Raw genomic sequence first — 26,152 nt, 5'->3', positions numbered from 1 at the left:
GATCCGAACCCACGAACTCAGGCCGCTGAAGTGGAGCACACTGGACTTAACCACTATGCCACGGGGCTGTCCCCTAAAATAACCAAATTTTAAATAGATGATTATTAAGTTTTGAAAGTTCATTATAGAAAATTCTGGAGAAATAATAGATACCCACAATTTCTTTCTCCCAGCAACAAAGACTCTCAGCATTGTCTTTTATTTCCTTCTTCCTGCCCTGTTAATTCATTCAGGAAATATCTATCAAGCACATACCATGCCTGATGCTGGGGTACAGCTGTGAACAAGGCGGGCACAGTCTCAGCTCTCAGAGAACATACATTCGAGGGCAGACAATGTGTAAATACAGGAGTATTTCAGAGACTGGCCAGTTATGAGAAATAGCTGAGAAATGATGATGAGGAACTGGAGGGTGCTTTTGATAAGGTGGTAGGCAAGACATGAGGAGGTGGTGTCTGAACTGCTGACTGAGGACTGGGGAGAGCCAGCCTTGGGGAGGCCACAGGGAGAGAATGCCGGGGAGGGAAGGAGTTTGAGAGGGTCCTGGGGCTGATGGGTAGTTTGGAGGTTGGAAAGTCAGGGGCTGTGCCAAGACGTGACCAAGGACCAGGTCACATAGGGTGTTGTGGGCCCGTTAGGAGTTTGGTTGTTGTTCTAAATGTAATGGAAAGCCATAAGAGGGCTTTAAGCAGGTCAATTACACCATCTACTTCATGGATGTTTTTAAAAGATGGCTGTTGCTGCTGTTTGGAGAATGGATTCTAACGGGGCAGAGTGAATGCCCAGGTCCAGGAGTCTAGAAGAGACCCTGAGAGCTTGGACCAGGCAGGTGGAGACAGAGAGAAGTAGATGGACTGGAGAAAAGTGTGGAGGTAGAACAGACTTTCGAAGAGACTGAATATGACATTGAGGAAAGATAAAACCGCCTTTGAAAGCTTGCTGAACGGAGTGGGGGTAATTCATTGATAACGGCAAATGGTTTCCTGTCGCTAGAGGGGAAGACTCCAACTTTGGGACAGACCTCTCTGTGTTTGAGGAGAATGATCGCAGTAGGTCCAGTCTTTCTAAATTCACTCTTTCACTCAACACATCTTTATTGTGAACTTAGCCTGGGCTAAGCATTGTTCCAGCATATTAGCAAACCAAGTGGGAAAAAAGTCCTGTCCTCATAGAGCTCGCATTCCACCACACAGACAATACACATCATAAATGAATGAATGATAGAACATGCTAGAAGGTGATCCTTGCTTTGGACAAAAGAGAAATGTTCGCAGGGTAAGAGGAATCAGGAGCACCACATGTGGAGGGAAGGATTTGATATTAAACAGGGTAATCAGGGCCTGCCTCATTGAACAGATGACATTTGTGAAAAATAAAAGGATTCTATAGGGGCTGGCCTGTGGCATAGTGGTTAAGTTCCACAGGTTCAGCTTCGGCAGCTCGGGTTTGCAGGTTCGGATCCCAGGCATGGACATATACCTCTCATCAGCCATGCTGTAGTAGCAACCCACATACAAAATAGAGGAAGACTGACACAGATGTTAGCTCAGGGCTAATCTTCCTCATCAAAAAAAGAGGAAGAATGGCAACAAATGTTGGCTCAGGGTGAATCTTCCACAGCAAAAAAAATAAAAAAATAAAGGAGATTCTATATACACATACTAAACACCAGAAGGTGTGCTCCAGGAGGGCAGGGAGCATGCCCGCCTTCTTCACCGTATGTGGTAGGAATGAAGTATTTGTTGAATGAATGAATGAGTCTGAATGCATTTGTTAGTGTTCTGGTTTGGGACTATAAATTGTTGTCTAAGTTTGGGTAGGAATTGTGACCCTAAGGAGGTGTGCTTTTTTTTTTTTTTAGTCGGGGACTCATTGTTTGGCTGTGTGTGAATGGAGACAGTTAATTGTTGTGGTGATGGAGAGCGGCTTTTATTTTGACTTGGTTGTTCATACTGCGCATACTCCTGTGCCATTAAGACGGCTTCGTGTGCACCACTTTTCAGGACGGTACAGCACTTCACCACGTGCATAAACCATCGCATGTTGAACCAGTCTTCCCGTGATTCCCAGTCGCTCCCCTCCAGCTACATCCCCCACCTTGCTCATCCTCCATTTCACTCCCATAACTGCAGAAATAGCTTTCACCCATGGCAGCTTTGAATTTGAATTGTTGTTATTTTTTACTAGTCTTTGCTGCCTTTCTGTACCAAACATAAGGCAAAAAATAAATTAAATCACAATCACTGTTTATTTCGGAGGCAGTGTGTGTGGTCCTCTGGGGTTGGGACTTAGTTTGGGGTATGAGACAAGGAAGGGGCAGAGGCAGGAATTTCCACGTCCTGCACCGGCCCCACCTCAGGATCCCTGGCTTTGCTCTATCTCCTTCCTTTGTCTGAGTATTTGCTCTGGCTCCCATATGGCAAAGTAAAGAACAAAACCACCACTAGATTATTCACACTATGAAAGTCATTCTAGATCTGAGGCTTGATGGTCTCTATAGCAGGAACACGGAGACTCCAGACAGGTGACTAACTTTTCATGCTTCCACGTGGAACCCTGGAGCAAGGGAGCTGAGCCAAAAATGCATATGTACGTGACGGGGCCAGCCCCACTGGGCGTGGGGAATAGTGTGTCTACACACTAGAGAGATAGTGCCAGGAATTTTGTTCCTTTTCTCAAAAAAAAAAAAAAGTAGTAAAATAAGTACATTTTCAGGTTTAAAAAAGCCTGATGCTTCTTCCATATCAGAATCATTTTAGGATGTCAAGAGACAGAAGCAGTGTGCAGTGCCCTGGGTAATGTTGTCCACTGGTCCAGAGAGAGCGCTTCTCTTGAAACGACCCCTTTAGAGACTTTACTTGTGCAAAGCTTGCACTGAAATGCTCTTCGTACAATCATTTATTTTTTATTTTTATTATTTCTTTATTTTTAAGATTGGAACCTGAACTAACAACTGTTGCCAATCTTTTTTTTTTTATTTCTTTCTGCTTTTTCTCCCCAAATCCCCCCAAAACATAGTTGGACATTTTAGTTGTGGGTCCCTCTAGTTGTGGCATGTGGGATGCCACCTCAGCATGGCCTGATGAGTGGTGCCATGTCCGCGCCCAGGATCCGAACCAGCGAAACCCTGGGCTGCTGAAGCAGAGCGAGTGAACTTAATCACTTGGCCACGGGGCCGGCCCCTGTACAATCATTTAAAAATGAAGCAAAAGAAGGGAGGGAGGAGTGAATAGGTCACAGAAGAATTTTAGGGCCGTGAAACTATTCTGTATGATACTGTGATGATGGATACACGTCATTCCATATTTGTTCCAACCCATAGAATGTACAACACCAACAGTGAACCCTGATGTAAACTACAGTCTTTGGGTGACAATGACATGTCCATGTGGGTTCATTGACTGTAACAAATGCACCACTCAGGTGGGGGATGTTGATAATGGGGGAGGCTATGCGAGTATGTGGTGCAGGGGAGGTAGATGGGAAATCTCTGTAACCTCCTCTCAATTTTGCTATGAGCCTAAAACTGCTCTAAAATAAAGTCTCTTAAAAAAATGTTAGAAAAAAATAAAGCAAAATTGATGAACCTTGGAGACACTGTGCTAAGTAAAATAAGCCAGTCATAAAAGGACAAACTCTGTATGAGTCGTCAGAGGAGGTACTCAGAGGACCAGAGGCAGTTGCTGGGGGCTGGGAGGAGGGATTCGGACCAGTTGCTTACTGGGCACAGACAGAGTTTCAGTCTGGGAAGATGAAAAGGTTCCGGGGATGGATGGTGGCGGCAGTTGCACAACAATGCGAATGTACTAATGCCACTGAATTGCACACTTACAAATGGTTAAAATGGGGCCGGCCTGGTGGCACAGTGGTTAAGTTTGCATATTCCGCTTTGGTGGTCCAGGGTTCGCCGGTTCAGATCCTGGGTGTGGACATGGCACTGCTTGGCAAGCCATGCTGTGGTAGGTGTCCCACATAGAAAGTAGAGGAAGATGGTCATGGATGTTAGCTCAGGGCCAGTCTTCCTCAGCAAGAAGAAGAGGATTGGCAGCAGATGTTAGCTCAGGGCTGGTCTTCCTCAAAAAAAAAAAAAAGGAGCCAAGTAGGGTGAGGAAATACACTGAGGGAGTAAAGTGACTAGGATGGATATCTTTTCCTGCCTGTTGGGGTCAGAATGAAGACTGTAACAGGATTATGCCTTTTTTTTTTCTTTTTGGTGAGGAAGATTGGCCCTGACCTAACATCTGTTGCCAATCCTATTTTGTATGTGGGTCGCCACCACAGCATGGCTTGATGAGCGGTGTGTAGGTCTGTGCCTGGGATCCAAATTCATGAACCCCAGGCCACTGATGCAGAGCATGCAAACTTAACCACTACACTACTGGATCAGCCCCAGATTGTGACTTTTTGTTTCTTTTTTTTTTTTTTGAGGAAGATTAGTCCTGAGCTAACTGCTGCCAATCTTCCTCTTTTTGCTGAGGAACACTGGCCCTGAGGTAACATCCATGCCCATCTTCCTCTACTTTATATGTGGGACACCTACCACAGCATGGCGTGCCGAGCGGTGCCACGTCTGCACCCGGGATCTGAACCGGTGAACCCCAGGCTGCCGAAGCGGAACGTGCACACTTAACTGCTGCGCCACTGGGCTGGCCCCTGTTTCTTTTTGATATATACACTGTGATGACTCCTTCGCCTCGTTCCTCATTTTCTCTGGGAATAATGAATGATAAGGGAAAAGGATCTTCAGCTCCAACTACAAAAAGGGCAGCAGAAACAATCTTGCCTCATTCCAAACAGGTCTCTTCCCTGCTTAGTTGCCTTCTCTCACCCACCTCTAAACAGGACAGCCCATCTGTCTGGAGATGGCCGCAGGGCCCAGCGCGTGTCATACTTAGTAAGGGCTCCAGAAACAATACCTGTGAAAACGGACATTTACAAAATAGGCACTTCGTAAAGAAGCTTCTTTTGATCTGCTAAATGAGAATTTACTAAGATGGGAAGACCTTCCTGAAATGCAGGGCTTTCCTGGGCTGTCTTTATACGTCTGCACTGCAAAATAGGCAAGGGTGACAATAGCATTTTGAGATTAAATTCCATTTTCCGCAGTGTTTTCCCTTTTCCTGTTCCCTTATTCAAGCAGGTGGCGGAGTGTGTTCCCTATTGAATGAGGGGAAACATGTACAGAACACTAAGAAACAGTCCTTAGGAGAGCTGGTGCCCGGCAGGCTGAATCAGATCACAATATTGATCCGTATAGTGTTTTCTGAAATTAAATTGTGTAGACCTATAATAAATGGGGAAACTTCACACAAAAATCTGGGTGTCTGTTTTTTCTTTAAAAAGGAGACTAGAGCTTGAGCAACCTCACTTGCCCACATGGCAACCCGCTGGATCTGAGCAGCAGCTGTTGCATTTAGAACGGTGTATTAAATAGGATAATACAAGCCACTGGAACAGAGAGCACCTCAGACTTAGTGACGTAACACAAAAGAAGGCGGTTTCTCCCTTATGTCTAACAAGCCCAGAGCAGCGGATTCAGAGACCACAGCTCCTTCCTTCCTGTGTCTCCACCATCCCTGGGGGCCTTGGAGTCTTTGATTTCAGCCTGTGGAATGGGAAAAAGGAAGCTGAGAAGCACATCCTTTCTCAGCCACTTTGACCTGACAGTGACGTCCTCTGCTCTATTCCACGGGTGGGACCCCGTCACCTGACCTGCCTAGGTGCAAGGGCACCTGGGAAATGTGGAGCCTGGCTGGGGAGCCACTTCCTGGCCACGACTATTCCATGGCAGGGGAAGCAGGAACGTGTGGTTGGCTTATGCAGCTCCGCCACAAATGGGCGTGTGCACGCCAGTTCACCACGGTGCCCAACACGTGGCCTTTCTATCCCGGAGAGGCCCCTGAAAGCACGCGAGTTTGCAGCCCCGGCTTATGGTGTTTATGCACAGAGCGTGAGGAAAAAACATGGGAAGAGATGGATTCTTCCTAGAATGAAAAAGGGATTCCCTTGGGCTGGGAGGAAGAGAGGTCAGCGGGTCCCTGGGCAGAGGGTCTGTGTGTCTTATTTCCCTGTAATATCATCTAGGAAACTGGTGGACCCTAGGAGGGATGGCTGCATAGTGTAGGGGAGGAAGACATTTCCTTTTCCCAAATGTGGGTTTGTCTGGCCGGAGAACGAATTAAATTCACATGAGACAGAATAGTAAGAGAAAATTAAACAAAGCTTTATGAGGAACCATAGCCCGGGCGGGGCCTTTCTTCCCAAAGGAAGAAAGGGCACCGAAGAAGTGGGGTGCACATAGTGGTTATATACCCCCAAACAGGGTGTTTCACATATGATTGAAATGTCCCTCCCACAATAGTCACAAGATTGCCCTGTCGGCACAGTGCTTGATGGACACACCAGGTAGTGGGTCTGCTATCTTGGTGGGCGCAGCAGGAGGCAAGTCAATTGTCTGGAGCTGGGCGGTCACAGGTGAGCGTGGCAATCAGTTCCTAGCCTAAGGAAAGATGCTTAATCCTTAAGAAATGCCAGCGTCGGGAGGGGGAGGGAAGTTAGTTACAGGAGGTTACCAGACTAGCACAATAAAATGCAGATTTTAAGTCCTTGCCTTTGGTATTGATTAAGAGTTTTTAGAGAGAAGGTCATCTCCTTTCTTCTTCCTGGTACAGAGAGGGAGGCACCTTTTACAGATGGAGACTTACCTTACAAATGTAAACGCGTCCTAACAAAGGGCAAGTTCCATTCCTCAGAGCCTCCTTCCCTGTCCCAGTTTATCAAAAGCAATCAGCCTCAAATAATCCTGATGCCAAAGAGACATATCTTGGGGTGGCCAATTCCAGGTTCCCACAATAGCATGTCTTCACAGATGGGATGAAAGCCACCCCCAATTTGCCCAAACTTGCTGTGTGCGTTGTGGGACACAGAAGTGGTAGAGAACTAATCAACTGAACCAGCATATAAAGCTGGTCAGTGGAGACAACCCAGCCAGATTTTATGGGGATGGAGGACCAAATGGACGTGTGCTTCCCTCTCCATCCCACCCTGCAGGACTGTGTACCTCTCTGGGGTTAGGAAACGCAGGAAGGAAGAAGGCTGACGCCTCATCCCCCTTCCCCAGTAGCTGCTAGGGGGCTACAACTGTCATTACATAAAATAAAGGATACGTTCTCACACACCTGAGTTTATGGACTGCGATCCGTACCCTCAGTTTTGCAATTTTCTAAATGAACGTGCTGAGGAAGGCAGTGACCTTGCTCACTTCAGCTTTTTCTGGGAACTTTGCCCTCCAACTCCCAAACCCAAAGCAGTACTCTGCTCCCAGCTCCGTCCCGCCCACACACTCACCAGAAAAAGCAAACAAAAGCCCAAACCCCGCCAGTTTACAAGCCTTTTCAAGCCGGGGTAGTTGACACTGTGGCTAGTGTTCCAGAAAGCCCAGGATAGGCATTGTGTGTATTCCTGGTGCATCAATTTTGCTCAAAGATTTGAGAAAATATTTTTATATTAAAAGAAACTAGGTTAGGGGCTGGCCCCGTGGCCGAGTGGTTAAGTTCGCGCGCTCCGCTGCAGGCGGCCCAGTGTTTCGTTGGTTCGAATCCTGGGCGCGGACATGGCACTGCTCATCCACGCTGAGGCAGCGTCCCACATACCACAACTAGAAGAACCCACAACGAAGAATATACAACTATGTACCGGGGGCTTTGGGGAGAAAAAGGAAAAATAAAATCTTTAAAAAAAAAAAAAAAGAAACTAGGTTAAATTATGGAGTAGAAACGCAAAATTCACATTTAAAAAAAATGATGAAATTCCAGACTTCAAAGAAACTTCTTTCTCGCGGGGAAGGGGGCCTCCCTGTTCCAGAACCCCATGTGGGTCTCCAACGGAATTCTTTTGAGACGGGCACTTGGGCGGAAAAGTTTGAGGGGCGCTGGCCCTGCGCCCGGCCTGGCTCTGGGCCTACCCCCGGGCTGGGGCTGCGGCTTCCCAGGGTATCGCGTCCCTGTTAATATCTCCGCATTGCTAAACTCACAGCTTGTCAGCGCACGCGCAACCTGAGAGCTGGGACCAAGTTCCAGCTGGCTCTTTTCACAAGAGGAAATTGAGAATCAGTAACTTTAAAGGACTCGCCTGGGGGGCATCCCGGCTCCCTCGGCCAAGTGCTCCTCCCAGCGTCATTTGGCCGCCTACATCCTTTAATCCCGCAGGATCTCTTGGCTCCGGTGCACGTGCAAAAAACCTCATCCCCCACCTACCCACCCGGGGTCCATTCTCCACTCTGCAGCTCCATCCTTGGGAGCCTGGCCTCTCCAGTGGAGTATCTGGCGGCGGCGCTTAGAAAAGCTTGATAAATTAACGACTGTTGGTTCAGAGCCCAGCCCAGCGGCGGGTGGAGTAGAGGTGGCTGGCTGGGGGGGCGGGGGGTGTTTGCTCCGACTCTCTCGGGGCAGCCTAGAGAGAGGGGCTGGGGTCACGGCTGGAGGTCTGGAACCGGCCTCATCCAGGGCGCCGAAGCACGAACGCAGGGGCAGCCCCTTCCCGCCGCCCACGATGCCCGGACGAGCGCGCAGGCGAGCCCGCTGGCTGGTGCAATCTCCCGCGTGCCTTGCGCTGATCGAAGAGGGGGTTGAAACAGTAAACGCGAGGAGGAGCAACTGATCCCGGGCCCCGGCTGGTAAACACGACCAATGGGGATGCGAGCCCTGTCGCGCGAACCAATCAGCGCCAGGCCGGCGACAGCTCGGGCCAATGGGGACTCCGGCTAGGTGCTGGCAGAAGGCAGAGGGTCGGCGGCGGCCGCAGACTCGCACTGATCTTGCGATCAGTCCTCTCCCGCTGTGTTGTATCCCGCGCCGCTGCACCATGGACGCCCCGACACAGGTGGTCAACTTCGGGCCGGGGCCCGCCAAGCTGCCTCGCTCGGTGAGTGCCCGCGAGCGCGCGCCGGGAGTGCGGTCCGGGCAGGAGCATGCGCGCGGGTGGCCGTGCATCCCGGAGCTGGGCGCTCGGATCCCCCCCCTCCCCGCCCGGAGTCCCCCGCCCGCTTTGCACCAGCGTGCATGGCCGGTTCAGGAGCGCTCGCAGGTGGGCTTCTGGAAGAATGCGCTTCGGGAAGGAAGTGCGGCGAGGCAGGCTTGTGCAGCTGCGCCTGGCGCGGACTGCCCGTGCGAGGCATGCACGACTCGGCCCTCCGGGGCGGCGCACCTGCAGATTCCTCTGCCCGGCCGCGGCGGGGGCGCGGCGGGAAGGAACCGGCTCCTCTCTGCGTTGGCTTCGCCCGGCAGTGCTGCGTGGATGCATGAATGGACATTGTGAATAAATGGTGAATGAAGATTGCGTTCCTGGAGGGGACTGCAAACTGGAGGCCAGCGTATGGCCCCCGGTAAACAGTGTTTGGCGTAGCCAGTACTCGGGAACATTGGTTTTAAGTAATGTAAATTTGAAAACCTCAGTCCAGCCTTTCCCTCCTAGGCCCAAACAGAACCCACCCTACCCTAAAGCCTTTTTCTCCGCTCCGTTTCACGCGTAGATTTGTTTTAAACCCGCTTGTCCTCTAAAGGCATTCGAATATTCAAATTCTGGTAGGCTTTGGGCTGCTAGCCCAGTTCGCTTCTCTTTGTTCTAGAGCAAATCGAATGATTGAATTCTCCCCCGGGCCTCAACCAGACCTTTTCAAGTGCAAGAGGAACTCTCTCCCAGCCTTTGCAGCCCCTAGCCACGTTCCAGCTCCTCCTCCTCCACCCATCCCCCCCCCCCCCCCCCCCCGCGCCCATTCCCCAAGCCCCAGCTGTGAAGCAGGCAAAGTCTCTGATGAGGTGCCTTGAATGCGCTGACGTTAGCTGCAGCCGCTGCTGTTGTATTTTTATGTTTCTAACCAGGGTGACTCTGATGTATGTTGTAGTAACATGGGGCATAGCCAAGTCCTTTATAATTCTCTATTGTTTCACAGAGTAGAAATCTCCCCGGGACAGAGCCTTCTCTGTGCTGTGGTAAGAACAGAGAATCTTACAATTTTAAAAGGGAAAGCACATCTTGCTTATAGGGGCGGCGCTCACAAGAGCTGAAAGAACAGGGCAGACTTTTTTCTTAGTTTAGGCCAGATTTCCTGCTAGAGTCGTGCAAACCGCCTCACGATTTCTCCCCTCCGTGCTTTGGATTCTTGTGTAATTAGTTATGCATTTATTGTAAAGCCGATTGTCGTGAGTAACACAATTATTTATCAGTTATTTTCCTGAGCGGGTTTATCGCCTCACAGGCGCTCTCTAACCTGGGGGGCTGATGTTGCTTTTTATGTCTTCGTGATGCAGGTGCATTCTCAGGATTAGAGAAGCTTTTCAAACTTTTTTTGACTGTAACCACCATGAAAAATATATTTTACAAAATGCCCAAGTACATGCATATGATTATAATTAAAACAAAAGCCTTAGGAAATATTTAGGCTAATTTCCTACCACATACTTTTATATTCTGTTCCACTCTAGTCTTTTCTATTTCCTTGAAAAAATTGGTTGTGACCTACGAAAGCAATTGCATTCTGCAGTTTGAAAGAAATAAAACTCCACTGGATTAGAGGGGTGTGCTTTTTGAGTAGAAGTCTTTAAAACTCTTTGTGATGATTTTGGTTATAAACTTTTATAGATGTCTATTTAGGCGGTACTGTCTATAAGGGGAATACAGTCTTAAACAGAAGTTCAAAGATGATTCTTTCACGGTCTGATGTTTCTGTTTACTAAAGGAAAGGGTTCACTAAAGTCTCTGTGATCAGCCAGTGGTAATAAGCGTCCGACAGTTTGCAAAACAATGGCAAATTCTTGAACCCCCTTATCAGGGGATTTTTTTGGTCTGATTCTTTATTGTTCAAAAGTTGTCTTTTCAGCCAAGGCTCCATCCAGTTAAGATTATGTTTTAAGATGTCCTTTTTAGCCTGTTTGTTTTAAGGAAACCATCTCTAGTGGCAGGATGCTTCTAGACAGGGCTTATCTCACCTGTTTTGTGTACATTTTTAGAGCTTTTCTTTCACTTTGCTTGGTGGCAGTTCTCACATATACAAAGGTCAAGAGGGGATAATGCAAGGAAATCCAAGGACCCGTTTCTGAGATGTCACAGCTATGGACATTTTGCCAGTTTTGTTTCAGGACCCCCTCCCCGACACTGTCTTTCTCCCTCCTGCTTCTGGGTCATTTTAAAGCCAATCCCAGATATCAGGTCATTTCACACAAACACTTCAGAGTGTGTCTCTGATAGGGCTTTCTATCTTTTCTCCTTAACAAAAATAAAGGATAGATGTGTTTCTTTTTAGTTTGTAGTTATTTGCATTTTGCTTGCCTTTGGGGAAAAAACAGTGGGGCTTCTCCTAAGCCAGCAGCGCTTTGCAAGGGGAGGATGAGCCTTGCCTCCCCTCCCCGTTCCCTCCCCTCCCCTCTCTTTCCCTCCCCTCCCCTTCTCCTCCCTCTCCCGCCCCCACCTCTCCCCGCCCCCTCCCCCTCCCTCTCCCTCTCCCTCCCCCTCCCCTTCCTTTCCCTCCCCCTCCTTCCTTCCCCTCCCCTCCCTTCTTCTCCCCTCCCCTCTCTTTCCCTCCCCTCCCCTTCTCTTCCCCTCTCCTCCCCCACCCTTCCCCTCTCCTTCTCCTCCCCATTATCTGGCACTGTGGGATTGACCCTAAACTGGGTCCCGCTTTCGCAGTTGCCCCTGTAAGACAGAGCGTGATTTGGGACTGCAGTGATTTTCCAGGACGGGTCAAGGGGCTGGCCAAGGACATACATACAGTTAAGTCGCTGACTCTCAGAGCCTCAGCTGGGACTCCTCATCTGCAAACTGGGGATCAGAATACCATTCTAATGGCTCAGTGGGTGGGACCAAAGATCAATACATCAGTACCCCTGACCAATCTTTTTTTTTTTTTTTTTTAAGCATTGGCACCTGGGCTAACAACTGTTGCCAATCTTTTTTTTTTTTCTGCTTTATTTCCCAGCTCCCCGCCCCCCTACACAGTTGTATATCTTAGTTGCAGGTCCTTCTAGTTGTGGGATGTGGGACAGCGCCTCAACGAGGCCTGACGGGTGGTGCCATGTCCGCGCGGATCCTGGGCCGCTCAGCGGAGCGCGCCAACGCGAACTTAACCACTCTTAACCACTGGCCACGGAGCCGGCCCCCTGCGGACCAATCTTTATTCACAGCGGGCGCTTCCTTCCTGCCCCACCAGCCTGTCCCAGTAGAGCAATTTAGGCCAAAAGGATGGGAAATTGAGTTATCTGTTTAATTGGCGCCTAATTTTATTTTTCGTTGTTCCCTGAACCCAGAACTTGATGAATTTTGTACTTTTGCTTTAAGAGAGTGGCAAATGAGATTGTGGAGGGGACGTTTTCTAGGGAATCTGGTTTTTTCCAGAGCTTTTATCCTGACAGTTGAGTTGTCATCAGAAGAATTGTATAGTTGGTCATTTTAAAAAAAATCGAAGTGAATTTTTTTTAAAGGTTGACACCTGAGCTAACATCGGTTGGCAATCTTTTTGTCTTTTTGTTTTTTTCCTTCTCCCCAAAGCACCCCAGTCCGTAGTTGTATACTCTAGTAGTAGGGCCTTCTGGTTGTGCTAAGTGAACTTTTATGTCAAGTAAATTCATGCCTTTGGAAAAACCGTATCCTGGCATCAACCTCTTACGTAATTTCACACGCAACTTGTGTGTAAGTTGCATCAGCAGCCCTGTGGGAACGGTGGGAGGAAGGGACTTGGCCGGGACAGAAGCTTCTGGACCTCACAGGCCTTGTGGGTGCACTGTGGACCCCCTTCCCGGCCCTTCCACCTCCCCAGCTTTGTACATCCAGAGGAAGAGCTGTGTCCAGCATATTCAAATCATCTTTTCTCTTTTTTTTTCTAGGTATTGTTAGAGATACAAAAAGAATTGTTAGACTACAAAGGAGTTGGGATTAGTGTTCTTGGTAAGATTTGCTTTTGGATTCTGTGAATGTCCAGGTTTCAAAGGGAACTAATTGAAATGCAGCGAGCCTAGAATTTCTGCTGGGTCTTTCTAGAGGCCTTTGTTGATGTGTTTTCAAATTTTGATAACTTTGGTTGCCTGTTTGATAGAAGTAATTTTGAAAGCAACATAAATCCTGGTAAGAGGTTCATACATCTCAGCTCATTGTTTCGTAATTGGTGTTTGTTCCTCATATGATCTGAGACTAGATGCTGCACATTTGCATAATTGTGCCCCACACAGTTATAATATTGTTTCATGTTCATGTTATGATTTTTACTATACTTAAAAAGATGAATTTGTTAAAAATTTTAAAGTACACCAACCCTTTATGAAGACCTTGCACATTAATAATTTCATTAAGTTTCTTTCCCCTGTGCTATTGGGGAAGAGGACCATTGAGTTCTAAAATTTACGGGTTTTTTGGTGAGGAAGATTGGCCTTGAGCTAACATCTATTACCAATCTTCCTCTTTTTGCTTGAGGAAGATTGTTGCTGAGCCAACATCTGTGCCAAGCCTCCTCTGTTTTGTATGTGGGATGCCAACATGGCATGGCCTGATGAGCAGTGTGTAGGTCCGTGCCTGGGATCTGAACCTGCAAACCCCGGGCTGCTAAAGCAGAGTGCGTGAACTCAACCAGTGCACCACCAGGCTGGCCCTGAAAATTTACTTTTTTATATTTAATTTTCTTTTTCATTTGTGGTCATTCCAAAGGCTGCATAGTATTAAGAGACTGCAAAGTTAACTGTGTGCTCATTGCTATTAAATATTGTTCCTTTGGGTTTGGCACACGTACTTAGGTTTCTGTGAAATGAAGGCACAGTATGGAATTTTGTGCTGTTGTCCTAATGGACAGCCTTTGCACGCAGGCTCATTTGTGAGAAAGAAGTGAGAAATCATAGAAGCCTAAGGATGAATTAGCAAACGGCTCGTTGGATGCATGCACCACTTGAAAAGTCATTCTGCTGTGAATATAAGGCTATGGTGTTTGTAGTTTAAAAATCAATTTGAATATTCCCCTAAACTCAGTGAGCCTCGGCGCACAATTTGAATGCAAAATAACTGAAATTTTTCTTTATTATTTTACTCACAGATTTTGTGGTAACTTCTGTTTGTTTGGTTTTGAACTGGAACTCTTGTTATCTTTCCTTCCACAGAAATGAGCCACAGATCGTCAGATTTCGCTAAGATTGTTAACAACACAGAGAATCTTGTGCGGGAATTGTTGTAAGTTTAAAATTTTAAAGACCTAATTGCGTTCCTCTTGTTTGATAATCTATGCACCTGGGCGTCTGTTACATTATTTACTATACTCTGCTGTATGTTCAGAATATTCCATAATAAAAATAATCTTAGTAAGATTCTCCCAAATTCGCTAATTTAGTCCGTAATGCTTTTTACTTGTTCCCCATCCTGTGTTTGTCTGTTTTATTTTTGTTTTTATTTTATGTGGTGTTTCCTAAGATTTTTCAGCACTGTGGGAGTTGAACTGGCTTAAAACAGATTTAAATGACAAAGAAGTGGTCCTCTTTGTCAGCACAATTAACTGTCATCTAGGGCCACTGGTTCTTAAAGCATGGGCCTCATACCACCTGTCAGGATCAACTGGTTTTGGGGAAGTATTAAAAATTCAAGGGCTGGGCCCCCCCAGATCTGCTGAATTAGAACCTATTTAGAAACTTCATTTTTCACAGGCTCTTTGGGAAGTTCTAAGAGTTCCGAACTCCAGGAACTGCTGCTCACATGAACTTGAACTCTCCTGGGTTATCTCCACTGCTTTTCTTACCCAGAGGAAACCTATTTTTAACTAGATTGCCGTTAAAGGAGAGAGTGTATATATTATATAAATATGTTCACATAAACATGAATATGGTGACCTGGCAAACAAAACACTTTTTTTTCTGCTCACAAAACTATTGCACGTTTATGGTAGAAAGTTTAGAAAAAAACTGAAACTCACAAATTAAACTGGAATTATCTGTAACCCCATCAGTCGGGTAATTGGTGGCAACGTTTTAGTGTCCATTGTTGCATCATTAACAAAATTGGAATCATACGGATTGTTTCATAACTTTCCTTTTAAATTGCCTTGATAAAGTGCTTCCAAGGGGTCAGACTTGGTGACGTTTCGGTGAGGAGCACAAGAAGCTCATTGCAATGTGAGTGTGCAGAACTGGTCATCATCTGCTTGGCCTCATAGGCCGGGTCTGCCTGCTGGGTCCCATGTCACGTTCATAGAACAATCCTGTCCTTGAGGGGGATATTTAGAACATTGGCCTAGGAGATGTGGCGTTTGACCGACCTGGCTGTGAGCCTCTTTGGACCGGACTACCAGTCCAATTTATGGGCAGCTCCCTTGGTTGCCTAATGAAGTTCCTACCTTGTACCCCTGTACCCAGCCTCTCTTTGGCATCCTTCCATCCAGTTCTTGGCCTTATGAACTGCCCTGCATCTGAATAACATAAACCAGGAACCCTACCTCAGGCTTCCAGCTGCTGTGAACCTCATGGTTCCAGCCTCCTAAGGCCTGTATGGGTGCTTTGCTGTCCTCCTGAGCACGGGTGTAGGCAGGCACGGGTCAGAACCAGACATTGCATACCACCCATTCCCCAAGACGCTCTCACGATGCTCCACCGTCTGGTACTTTACTCATGCCTCTGCTGTAGCTTTGTCCGCCCGCCGTATACCCTCTGTATGCCTCTTCCCAAAGTCTGACCTTACTCAAAGGCAGGGTCCAGTCTCCATGGCCTGCCCGCTCTGGTGCTGACCTTATCCTACTGCCTGGAGCCATCCATCATCTTTGTGAGTTTTTTTTTTTTTTTTTTAAGGAAGAGTAGCCCTGAGCTAACATCAGCTGCCAATCCTCCTCTTTTTGCTTGAGGGAGACTGGCCCTGAGCTCACATCCGTGCCCATCTTCCTCTATTTTGTATGTGGGACGCCTACCACAGCATGGCTTGCCAAGCGGTGCCATGTCCGCACCTGGGATCTGAACTGGCGAACCCTGGGCCGCTGCGCAAGTGGAACGTGCGCACTTAACCACTGTGCCACTGGGCCGGCTCCCCTCCATCATCTTAATTTTCCATGCTGGTGTCAAAAAGTTTTGCTCTTAATCCCGATGTATGTAGGGTATGTGATTATGTGCTTAGGCCTAAACCTTTATCAGAGATCCTTTTCCAATGTGTAATTGGTTCATGGCATGGACCAGCACATACATCCTTTTAGGACTTTTGATTGCAAGTGATAGAAGCCCAACTCCTGGCTTAGCCATAAAAAGAGGGTGTATTACCTCACATAACAGAAGAGTGCAGAAGTGGTTTAGGAGCTCCGATGATGTCGAGAAAGCCCTTTTCTCCATCTTCTGGCTCTGCTTTTTCATATGTTAACTTCACCAGGTGGCCATCAGCGGTTGCAGGATTAGCTCCTACAAATTCATACTTTGCCTCAATAGAAACAGCTCCTGTTTCCCAAAAGTTGGATCAAAGATCTCAGAACCCAGCCCCGTTGGCCAGCTTGGGCCATGTGCTCATCCCCTGGAGCTGGGCTTGCCACTGGTGAAACCTGTGACCTGAGAGTGGCAGAGGGATGATTCCCCAAAGGAACAGCAGGGTGTTCCTAGCTTCAGCACAAACAGTAACCATCAGCTTCCACCAGGGGCCAAGAAATAGTTGTCCAAGGAGGGCATGGATAATTGGCTGGATTGGGAAGACAAGGTGGTGGTGGGACTTTACCATATTTCTTGCAGTATATCCACTCAAGGTAAAGCACTGATAGAGCATCACTCATTCTCGGGCTTGGGCCACGTGAATCTGCATTTACTGTCACCTGTGCTTCTGCCCAGAGCCGTTCCAGACAACTACAAGGTGATTTTTGTGCAAGGAGGTGGGTCCGGCCAGTTCAGTGCTGTCCCCTTAAACCTGATTGGCCTGAAAGCAGGAAGGTGTGCCGACTATGTGGTGACAGGAGCTTGGTCAGCTAAGGCTGCAGAAGAAGCCAAGAAGTTTGGGACTGTGACTATCGTCCACCCTAAACTTGGGAGTTATACGAGTAAGTGCGGGGAGCTGAGCTGGACAGGGAAATCCTGACTGGGCTGGAGGGAGGGGGAGTGGTCCCTCAGGTAACAGGTTTCCCTGCCCAGGGTAACCTGCACTTGTTAATTCTTTCCTTGTCAGTAGTTAGTTTGATACCGTTTAGACTGGATGGCTGTATCAGTTAAGAGTACTAGCTGGTTGCTGCAGAAAGAGTATTCATAAGCTTACTTAGCTGAAAAGCCCAGGGGTCTGTTTGGCTTTAGGTATGGCTTGATCAAGGGCCCCAACAATGTCTGCAGGTCCTGGTGTCTCCCTGTCTCCTCCGTGGTGGCTCCACAGTCAGGACAGCTGTCCCCTCTTTTTTGGAAGGTGGCTGCAGCCGCTCCTGACCTTATAGTCACCCAAGTTTCAATGCCTTTGCTCAAGCGTTCCCAGTGACAGTCTCATGTCTCATGTGTCCCATTCCAAATCAGTCGTGTGTGGCTGTGCCTGAGTCGCATTCTACCTTTGGGGCTGTGGGTAGAATTGGCTCCATTGTACTATACAGGCTGAGAGTGGCGGGGGGTGGGCTGGAGCCCCAAGAAGAGACTATGGGACCATCAATGGACATAGGATGACGAGGAAAAGCTCCAAATATCCACCACGCCATTCTTAAAAGATTATTTGCACCCGATAACAGTTAAGAGGGTAGGCTTGACCATCCTTTTAGGATGCTGGTGGCGATTACAATGCAAGGTGGATAGGATGCTTTCGTTTGTGGATGCTGTGGCAACAGTCTTTCACTGCTGGGGGAGGGGTCCTTGCTGGTCAACTCCCATCTCCATAAGGAGAGAGGGGGAGAAAAGTGCGGAGTCTCCAACTTGTCTTCTGTGATAGAAATTCCGGATCCCAGCACCTGGAACCTCAGCCCGGACGCCTCCTATGTGTATTACTGCGCCAATGAGACCGTGCACGGAGTGGAGTTTGACTTTATACCTGACGTCAAGGGGGCGGTGCTGGTTTGCGACATGTCCTCGAACTTCCTATCCAAGCCAGTGGATGTTTCCAAGGTGGAGTGTAAAAGAGGCTGGGGTGGGGGGGGGGGTGGCAATTCTTCAAGGGCATTTTCATATATACTAGAACTGGGAAGGGCATGGGAGTCTTGGGCCAGCAGAGACCCCGAAGCCAGGGCAGCTCTCAGTGAGCAGGCCGAGTGTTGCTTGTTTATTATGGGTTGTTAGAATGGTTAAGTCTTGCTTTCCCAGCCCTGTCTCAATGATGGCCTCACAGAGTCACACTGGGGTCCTTGGGGAATTTATCTGCCTTTGAGAGTGGCACTTAGAAAACTTTTTTGGTCACTACATTGGGAGTAGCTTGCTGTCTTCAAAGGAAGATGCAGAATATCCAGGCTCAGGGCGCCTATGAAGGATCCCCACCTTGCCTGGTACCCACCTAACTCCAAGAGCATTGACAGGACAGTAGGCTTTACGAGTAGCACCAAGGTGGGCATGGGAGCAGTGCACCCAGGTGCATGCAGCGATAGGGTGTTGTAAGGGCTGTAAAGAATTTAAAACAAACTGACTGTGTGGTACTCTGCCTCTTGAAAAAGATTGTGCTAAAATATACTTAACATAGAATTTACCATTTTAATGTTTGTTTTTTTTTTGAGGAAGATTAGCTCTGAGCTACCGTCTGCTGCCAATCTTCCTCTTTTTGCTGAGGAAGACTGGCCCTGAGCTAACATCCATGCCCATCTTCCTCTACTTTATATGTGGGATGTCTGCCACTGCATGGCTTGATAAGTGGTGTGTAGGTCCACACCCAGGATCCGAACTGGCGACCCCAGGCCACCGAAGCAGAATGTGTGAACTTAACCACTGTGCCACCAGGCCGGCCCCACCATTTTAACTGTTTTTAAGCATACAGTTCAGTGGCATTAAGTACATTTACATTGTTGTGCAATCATTGCCACCATCCCTCCCCAGAACTTTTTATCTTTCTGAACGGAAACTGCCTAATAAGTAATAACTCCCTCCAGGCCCTGGCAACCACCAATCTTTTCTGTCTCTGAATTCTCCCACTCTTGGTACCTCCTATAGGTGGAATCATGCAATATTTGCCCTTTCGTGTCTAGCATATTTCACTTAGCAGAATGTCCTCAAGGTTCATCAATGTGGTAGCATGTGTCAGAATTTCCTTCCTTTTTAAGGCTGAGTGATATTCCATTTTGTGGATATACCACATTTTGTTGATAGACTGCTTTTTATTATCAGTCATCATGCACTGGCAATTCTAAACAATGTCACCTATAAAATGCTCCTCCCTGCTGGGCCAGGCTATCCCTGCTCCTTCCACTTGGGATATCACTTGATTTCCCGAAGGGTTTCATGGGGAGACATTGGAGAGATTCTGTGCCTTACATGACAAAATTTCCTGAAGTACCTTTAAACATGTTTTCTAAAATTTCTTCTCTCTCAGGCAGCTCGCCTCATTATTTCTGAGCATCTTCCAATTGTCCCTTTATACATATATAAATGGATTAAAACTTCTGTTTCTTTTGGTTACCAAGGACAGTTTGTAGGCTGGTTTTTTTTTCCTAATGTAACAAAATGTATACTTCCTCTTGATAGCCATTTTTTTTCATTGCACAGAATAGCATAGGGAACCTAAATATTGGCAGAAATTTGGTTATAACTGCTATGTCCCTTTACTCTAGGAAAGGGGGAAGGGAAACCTTGAACTGTAGATGAAAGTTATTCTGCATGTTAAAGAGGAAAATAGAATTTGAGTTGTGCAGTTTTTCAAAAAATTTTTATTGGGGTGGTAATAGTTTATAACATTGTGAAATTTCAGTTGTACATTATTTGTCAATCATCATATAAATGCACCCCTTCACCCCTTGTGCCCACCCCCCAACTCCTTTCCTGCCCAGCAACCACTGAACTGTTCTCTTTGTGTGTTTGTTTATCTTCCACATGTGAGTGAAATCATGCAGTGTTTGTCTTTCTCTGTTTGGCTTATTTCACTTAACATAATGCCCTCAAGAGCCATCCATGTTGTTGCAAATGGGATGATTTTGTCCTTTTTTATGGCTGAGTAGTATTCCACTGTGTGTGTGTGTGTGTGTGTGTGTGTGTGTGTGTGTGTGTATATACACACACACACACATGATCTTTATCCAATCATCTGTAGAAGGGCACTTGGGTTGCTTCCACGTCTGGGCTATCGTGAATAGTGAGCAGCCCATTTTAGGGACTTGCTTGCTTATACAGAGGTGTGCTGAGTGCGTGTGATTATGTGTAAGATCTTCACAGCCTTGGGCTTGGCTCAACCCTCGCTGGGAGAAGGACCAGCGACGTGTCATCTGCAGGCCATGTGTTTGCTGTCGGGCTGGAGATGCCTTTAGAGAACCGTGTGCACTCTCAGCAGGAATAGAAGAGTCACTTTCTCGTAAAAGTTGCGCTTTGGAAAGAAGTTGGGAGGTTGGAATACGTTTATGAGACATGCCCCTGTGCTTCTAAACCCGCCCGTCTCCTCTTCCAGTTCGGAGTGATTTTCGCGGGCGCGCAGAAGAACGTGGGCTCCGCGGGGGTCACGGTGGTGATCGTGCGCGAGGACCTGCTGGGCTTCGCCCTCAGAGAGTGCCCCTCGATCCTCGACTACAAAGTGCAGGCCGGGAACAACTCGCTCTACAACACGCCTTCGTGCTTCAGGTACCTGCGGGCTGCGGCCTCTGGGCCCGTTGAGGGGGTCCCACTGTTCCATCGAGGTCGGGGGGACCTTTTAAAGGAGAGCCGATGGCCGTGCACCGGGGCCCTCATAGCCCAGGTGCCTGTGAGGACTCTTGGCCCGCTTGCCTCTCCCTCGTCCCCCTCTGAGCACTGATGAGTTTTTCTTGTCCTTCATTTTTGGGGCATTTTTATGCGATCTCGGTAGCCTCGGTCGTTCCCTGTTAACCCGGAAGCCCTCCGCAGAGGAGTCCAGCCTGCGTGTCGCACCCCCAGAGCAGCTGGCAGAAGGCCTTTCAGTGGCTGGGCCTCCCCGGCTGTCTTTTCCTTCCCTGCTGGGCCTGCATGAAGCTGGTCGCCTGGCAGCGAGCAGATGGGCTTGGGCCAAACACCTGCTAGTTTTCTGATTTCTCACCTGGTCTGCGGGGCTCCTGTTAGCTTGGCTCCTCGTTGGCTGAATGAGAAAAGGGCATTGCAGCACTTTAGGGGAGAGAAGGCTGCCTCCCCATGATCCTCTCACTCCCACACTCAGGTATTTTGTGAACATCTTTGTGACTCAGGATTTAGTGGTTGCCTGGGAGAGTTTACTACTTACCAGCTGTGTGACTTTGGGCAAGTCGCTTAACCTATCTGTGCAGCCAGGTATACTAATAACACCCTCCTCATTGGGTTGCTGGGAGGATTAAATGAGTTGAGAGGTGTATATAAAATGCACGTAGTGAGCGCCTGGCACTTGGTGATCTATAAATGTAAACTGCTGTATTATGATTGTGGTTTCTGTTGTTGTTAGCTTCCAGAGGCTTATCAGGGGAGGGAAGAGCCAGAGTTTATGGCTTTGTCTTTCGAGGGTGCTGTGATTTAAATAGTGACGTGTTATGTGTGTGACTCTTGGTCTCCCGAGCCCCCTCGGAGGTGGATACTTTTATTCTTCCCACTTTGCAAGTGAAGACGCTGAGGCCATGCTGCTAGAAGAGGCACAGCTGGGATTCGAACCCAGGTAGCCTGGCTCCAGAGCCTGCGGACGTGCCCCCTGCCCCTTGGTGCTCCTCACAAGCAGACTTACAGCGTGGATTTGTTTGTGTTTGAAGGATTCCATCTGAGGAGAAGAGGTGGTGTTGGAGTCCAGCTCTTCCCCTCGACTGGATTCTTCTGTGATGGGTGGAAGTTCTCTTAGAAGAGCATGAAAAAGAGGCGGCTCGGGCTGGGGCAGGCAGCGGGTCCATCGGAGGTCCCCCCGCCAGGTGCTGCCTGTAGGAAATTTCTTCCTCGTGACTTACCGTAGGAAAGAAAGGAGTTTATTCCAAAGTTAGAATTCTGATGGAAATTTCTGCTGGTTTTCTGCACGCTCACATGAGGCAGCTCCGCATTTTGTGTCTCCAGCTTTCCTCCAGGAATGGGGTGTTCTGGTGCTTCCTCTCTTGGTCACCTGGGAACCCCACTCCCTTTCTCCCAGAATGCCTGTTAAGGCTGGGCGGGGTTGAGTCTCTCTCACCCTTCTTACCTCTTGGTTGGGGGGGGGGGTGGGTAGTGGGAAAACAGTGATTGCTGGCCAAGTGGGGAGTGAGAACTGGGCGTGCTGAGGGCTGAAGACACTGTTGGGAGCCCTCAAGGACAGGGCTCCCGGAGAAGGGGCTTTGGTCCCAGGCTGCACAGAGGCGGGGGATGGGCTCCTTATGTTAGTAGCTGGGCCCGGGGCCTGGCTCATGGTCAGGTGAGCCTTTCAGGGCGAGGCAAAGGCGGCCACTGGCTTTGGGAAGGTGGCAGGAGGCAGGCAGAGCACTTGCCCTGAAATGGCGCCTGAAGGCTGATCAGAGCACGGCCTGGAGGAGCAGGGAGCTGACACACTCTCTGGCACCTTCTCCAAGAGGTAACGTGATGCAAATTTTAAGAAAATGTAATGAATACATTAATATGCTATTTGTTAATGTTAGGGTGAAAAATAGTGGAAACCGTGAGAAAGCTGGTCAGTCTGTCTGGTGGGAGATGAAAGTGTCTGGACACGCAGAGAGAAAGTCCTCCTGGGATAGCGGCTTTCTTAGAGGACGGCTTCTCTACCTGCCCCTGTGCGGGCCTTGACCTGGCCTTGACTAGTCGGGTCAGCTGGTCACCTGGCCGGCTGGGGGAGGCTACAGGGTGGGAGAAGGGCAGGAACTCCCTCCCCAGAGCTTTCCTGCCCTAGGAGGGGACTGAGCTAGAGACAAGGGCAGAAAAGGGGCGAAGTGTCTTCCCCAGACACATCAGAATAGTGACCATGAGACCCTCTCAGGGCAGGACTGTTAATATTTGATTAGAGTCGTGTAAATGTAGAAGGCGAGAGACTGGGTTAAATGTATTCTGAGCCAAGACACCCCCTGGAAGTTGCTTGGCTTTCTTTTATCCCAAAAGAAGAGAAGAGGAAAAAAGTCTAATTCTGTTTAATTGTGCAGTTACCCTAAATCTAAGACTTGAAAAACTTAGAGGTCATTTGCCGTACTTAAACATTCAAGATTAGAAAATTGTAGCTCGCCCAGTGAGAGCCAGCTCCAAATGGAGTTGGGAAGATTTGTCCCTCCCATCCTTGTACGAGGCTGATAAAGCCCCCAGAACACGTTGGAACTTTGTATCACATAGGAACCTTGGAAAGGACCCAAGTTTGAACACAAGCCTTTTTTTCTGTTTTAAAATCAGAGCCAAATGACCATCGGCCCTGGGCACTTGGTTTGAACTGTGCTGGATACTGGCCTTCAGAGTTGCCTGTAGCCCTGAGCGGTGAATTGGGGTGGAATAAAGGGCCTCGTGGTCAGGCTGTTTAACCCTTTAGGAGAAGACAGTAAGCCCAGCAAGTGGGTAAGCAAAAAGCCGCCCAAACTTTCCTTCTAGCCCCATGACACAGTTCTTACTTACCATGACTAACTGAACCCTAAGTAATAATTTGTTTTATCTGTAGTATGAGGTAAAGTAACTAATAAGAAAGAAAATAACCCCACTACCCTAGCCACCTTTCTTACCAGAAAACCCCCGGGGGGCTTAGCCTTACCCATCATCAACTCTAGAAACTTCTGCTGAGGTAGAGTCTTCAGCCAGGGCGAGTTTTCTGGGCACTTTATGGTGTGTTGTCTAGGCCCTAGTGCACAGAGTACTCTATGGCTTTAAAAGATTTATAAAAGGATCCTGTGTTTTTAGCCAGCCCAGGGGTCTCGTGGTTAAGATTCGGCTCTCTCACCGCCGTGGCCTGGGTTCGTTTCCTGGTCAGGCAACCACACCACCCGTCTGTCGGTTGTCACACTGTGGCAGCTGCGTGTTGCTGTGATGCTGAAAGCTGTGCCGCTGGGATTTCAAATCCCAGCAGAGTCACCCATGGTGGACAGGGATCGGCGGAGCTTCCAGACCAAGACAGACTAGGAAGAAGGACCTGGCCACCCACTTAGGAAGAAATTGTCCGTGAAAAGCCTATGAAGAGGGGAGCATTGTCTGATAGAGTAACGGAGGGTGAAAGGATGGTGCAGAAGGACCGGGCAGGGTTCTGCTCTGCTGTGCACAGGGGCGCTAGGGGTCGGAGTTGACTAACAACAAAACAGGTGCTCTTAGTAAAGATTTCTGAAGCGAGCAGAGCCTGCCAGGTAACCACTGTTAATTGCTTACTGTGTATCCTAACAGACCCTTAAGCGGGCATATGCAGATCTACAGAACCATGTATTTTAATTGTGTGCATGGAACTTTACCATACAGACTATTCTGTGAATTCCTTTTTTTCCATCCAACAATATACTGTGAATGCCGTTATCTTAGCTCAAATGCTTGCCTTTTTTTCCTTCGAATTGCTGTATGATATTCATAGAATGGCTGTGCTGTGGTTTATTGAGTCATTTAACAGGCAGGCTCAGATGGTAAACCTGTGCTGTGTGTTTGGAGGTGGCATTTCAGAAGTAAAGGCATAAATCGGTTACAAGTATTATACTGGTAGAGGGGAGAATTGAGACCCAGTTGCAAAGCTGCTTAACCATTTTAGGGCCCTTAGATTTTGAAAATTTTGCATTGTATGGGGGTAGAAGCCTGATTTAATAATGAATGGAAAGCCACAGGAGAATCACAGAGGCTAGACATCCTTCCACTCCAGGGATGTCTTCTGGTCTCCAGGACAGCCATCTGCCTCTTGCTGAGGCTTCATACACCTAGCCTGAGGGGGCTGGCTCTGGGCAACGTGTAAATGGGTGGGCTTTCTGCTGACTGCCTGCTCAGATTGCATTAAAATTTCTCAGAGGGCATGGGCAGTGGGTCTGAGCATGACAGTGTTGGTGCTGAGGTCTGTCTAGGACTGTGGACCTGGCCTGGGCCCTTGCTACAACTTGGGAACCCTGAGATAACAGAGTTGCAGGTAAAAGCAAAGCTTGGCCTCCGAAAAGTACTGTCAGTAGACGGGCTCGAGGGTGGCGCTGCTCGGATCGTGTGGCAGGGTGTGTTTCTGTGGTTCGTCGGGGAGTGAGCAGTTCTGGGTTAGATGGGAATTCTAGAGCATCTTATGGAACAGAGGGGCGGATGGACAGCATCTTATCTGGAACACACACATGTCCACATGCACATGTGTGCTGTGATGCCCCTGTAGCAGCTGGACTTGGCGGCTGTGTCTGTGACGCTTGGTGCCAGCCTGGCTGCCCCACTAGCAGGTGAGATAGTGGTTGAGGGTCCTGGATCCCCTAGTAAACCAGAGGCCTTTGTTACTAGTGAAAAGAACTTGGGCTTTGGAGTCAAACTGACTGGGGTTGGAATCCTGGCTTTATCAACCACCCGCTGGGTGACTTTCGCCAAGTTAAGCACTCTGAGTGTGTTTCCTCATCTGTAAAATAGGATAATGGTGGCTCTGACCTCAGGATTATTGTGATAAATAAAAGAGAGAGCAACTAGCAGGCAGGATGCCTGGCCCGCCATAGACCTCAGCAGTATTCATTCCCTTCTCATTTCTTTCTCCTTGTCCCTTTGATTTCTCAGTCTTTATCCAGAGAGCTACAGCTAAGGCTGTAAATCACCCAGGGGCCGTTTTCTGCTCTGCCCTCCCTTCTCTTTCTATTTGCTGCTTTTTCTCTGCTCCCAGGGCTGTCGGGGAGCTGGGCTGGGGAAGCTTCCAGAGAAGGTTTCGCATGCTTCTGGGTGCTGGCTGTTGTCTGCCCAGTGCCCGCTGGGCGGGCAGCCTGGCCTTGGTTTGTGCTGCCTTCTGGGGGTGAAAGCGCCTGGGTCCTCCACCCACCCGGCTGAGACAGTGAGTGAGCCAGGCAGTGTCTTGGGCTTCCCAGGGGCAAGCCTCTTGCTATTAGAGCCTTTTACCCAGAGTAGCTTTCAGCAGATCCCCGGGGAAACCATCCGACGGGCTTCGACATCCTGTGGTTTTGGCTTAGTTTTGAGCACTTAATAGTAAAGGGTTTGTTTGGCCACACAGAGACAGTGGGACAGAGGAGAGCCCGACAAGT

The 26,152-nt window shown here is 48.4% G+C and overlaps 1 protein-coding gene across 2 annotated transcripts in view; it reads left to right on the top strand.

Annotated features, from left to right (window-relative positions):
* Positions 1–8,376: 8,376 nt before the first annotated feature.
* The window catches only part of PSAT1 (phosphoserine aminotransferase 1), a 32,437-nt gene continuing 14,661 nt past the window's right edge, over positions 8,377–26,152 (top strand). Inside the window, exons 1-6 of one of the 2 annotated variants that reach the window (XM_001496362.4) lie at positions 8,377–8,922; positions 12,876–12,936; positions 14,133–14,202; positions 16,815–17,020; positions 17,881–18,053; positions 20,527–20,696. In XM_001496362.4, coding sequence (XP_001496412.3) covers positions 8,749–8,922; positions 12,876–12,936; positions 14,133–14,202; positions 16,815–17,020; positions 17,881–18,053; positions 20,527–20,696 — 854 coding nt within the window. In that variant the 5' untranslated portion in view covers positions 8,377–8,748. Of the gene's footprint in view, positions 8,923–10,038; positions 10,200–12,875; positions 12,937–14,132; positions 14,203–16,814; positions 17,021–17,880; positions 18,054–20,526; positions 20,697–26,152 lie in introns of those variants that run through there. The other variant, XM_023627166.2, reaches the window with a different exon arrangement.

Source organism: Equus caballus, chromosome 23, assembly GCF_041296265.1.
Source record: "Equus caballus isolate H_3958 breed thoroughbred chromosome 23, TB-T2T, whole genome shotgun sequence".
Lineage (NCBI taxonomy): Eukaryota > Metazoa > Chordata > Mammalia > Perissodactyla > Equidae > Equus > Equus caballus.
The sequence above is the reverse complement of the archived record's forward strand: the minus strand, read 5'-3'. Positions and strand labels throughout refer to the sequence as shown.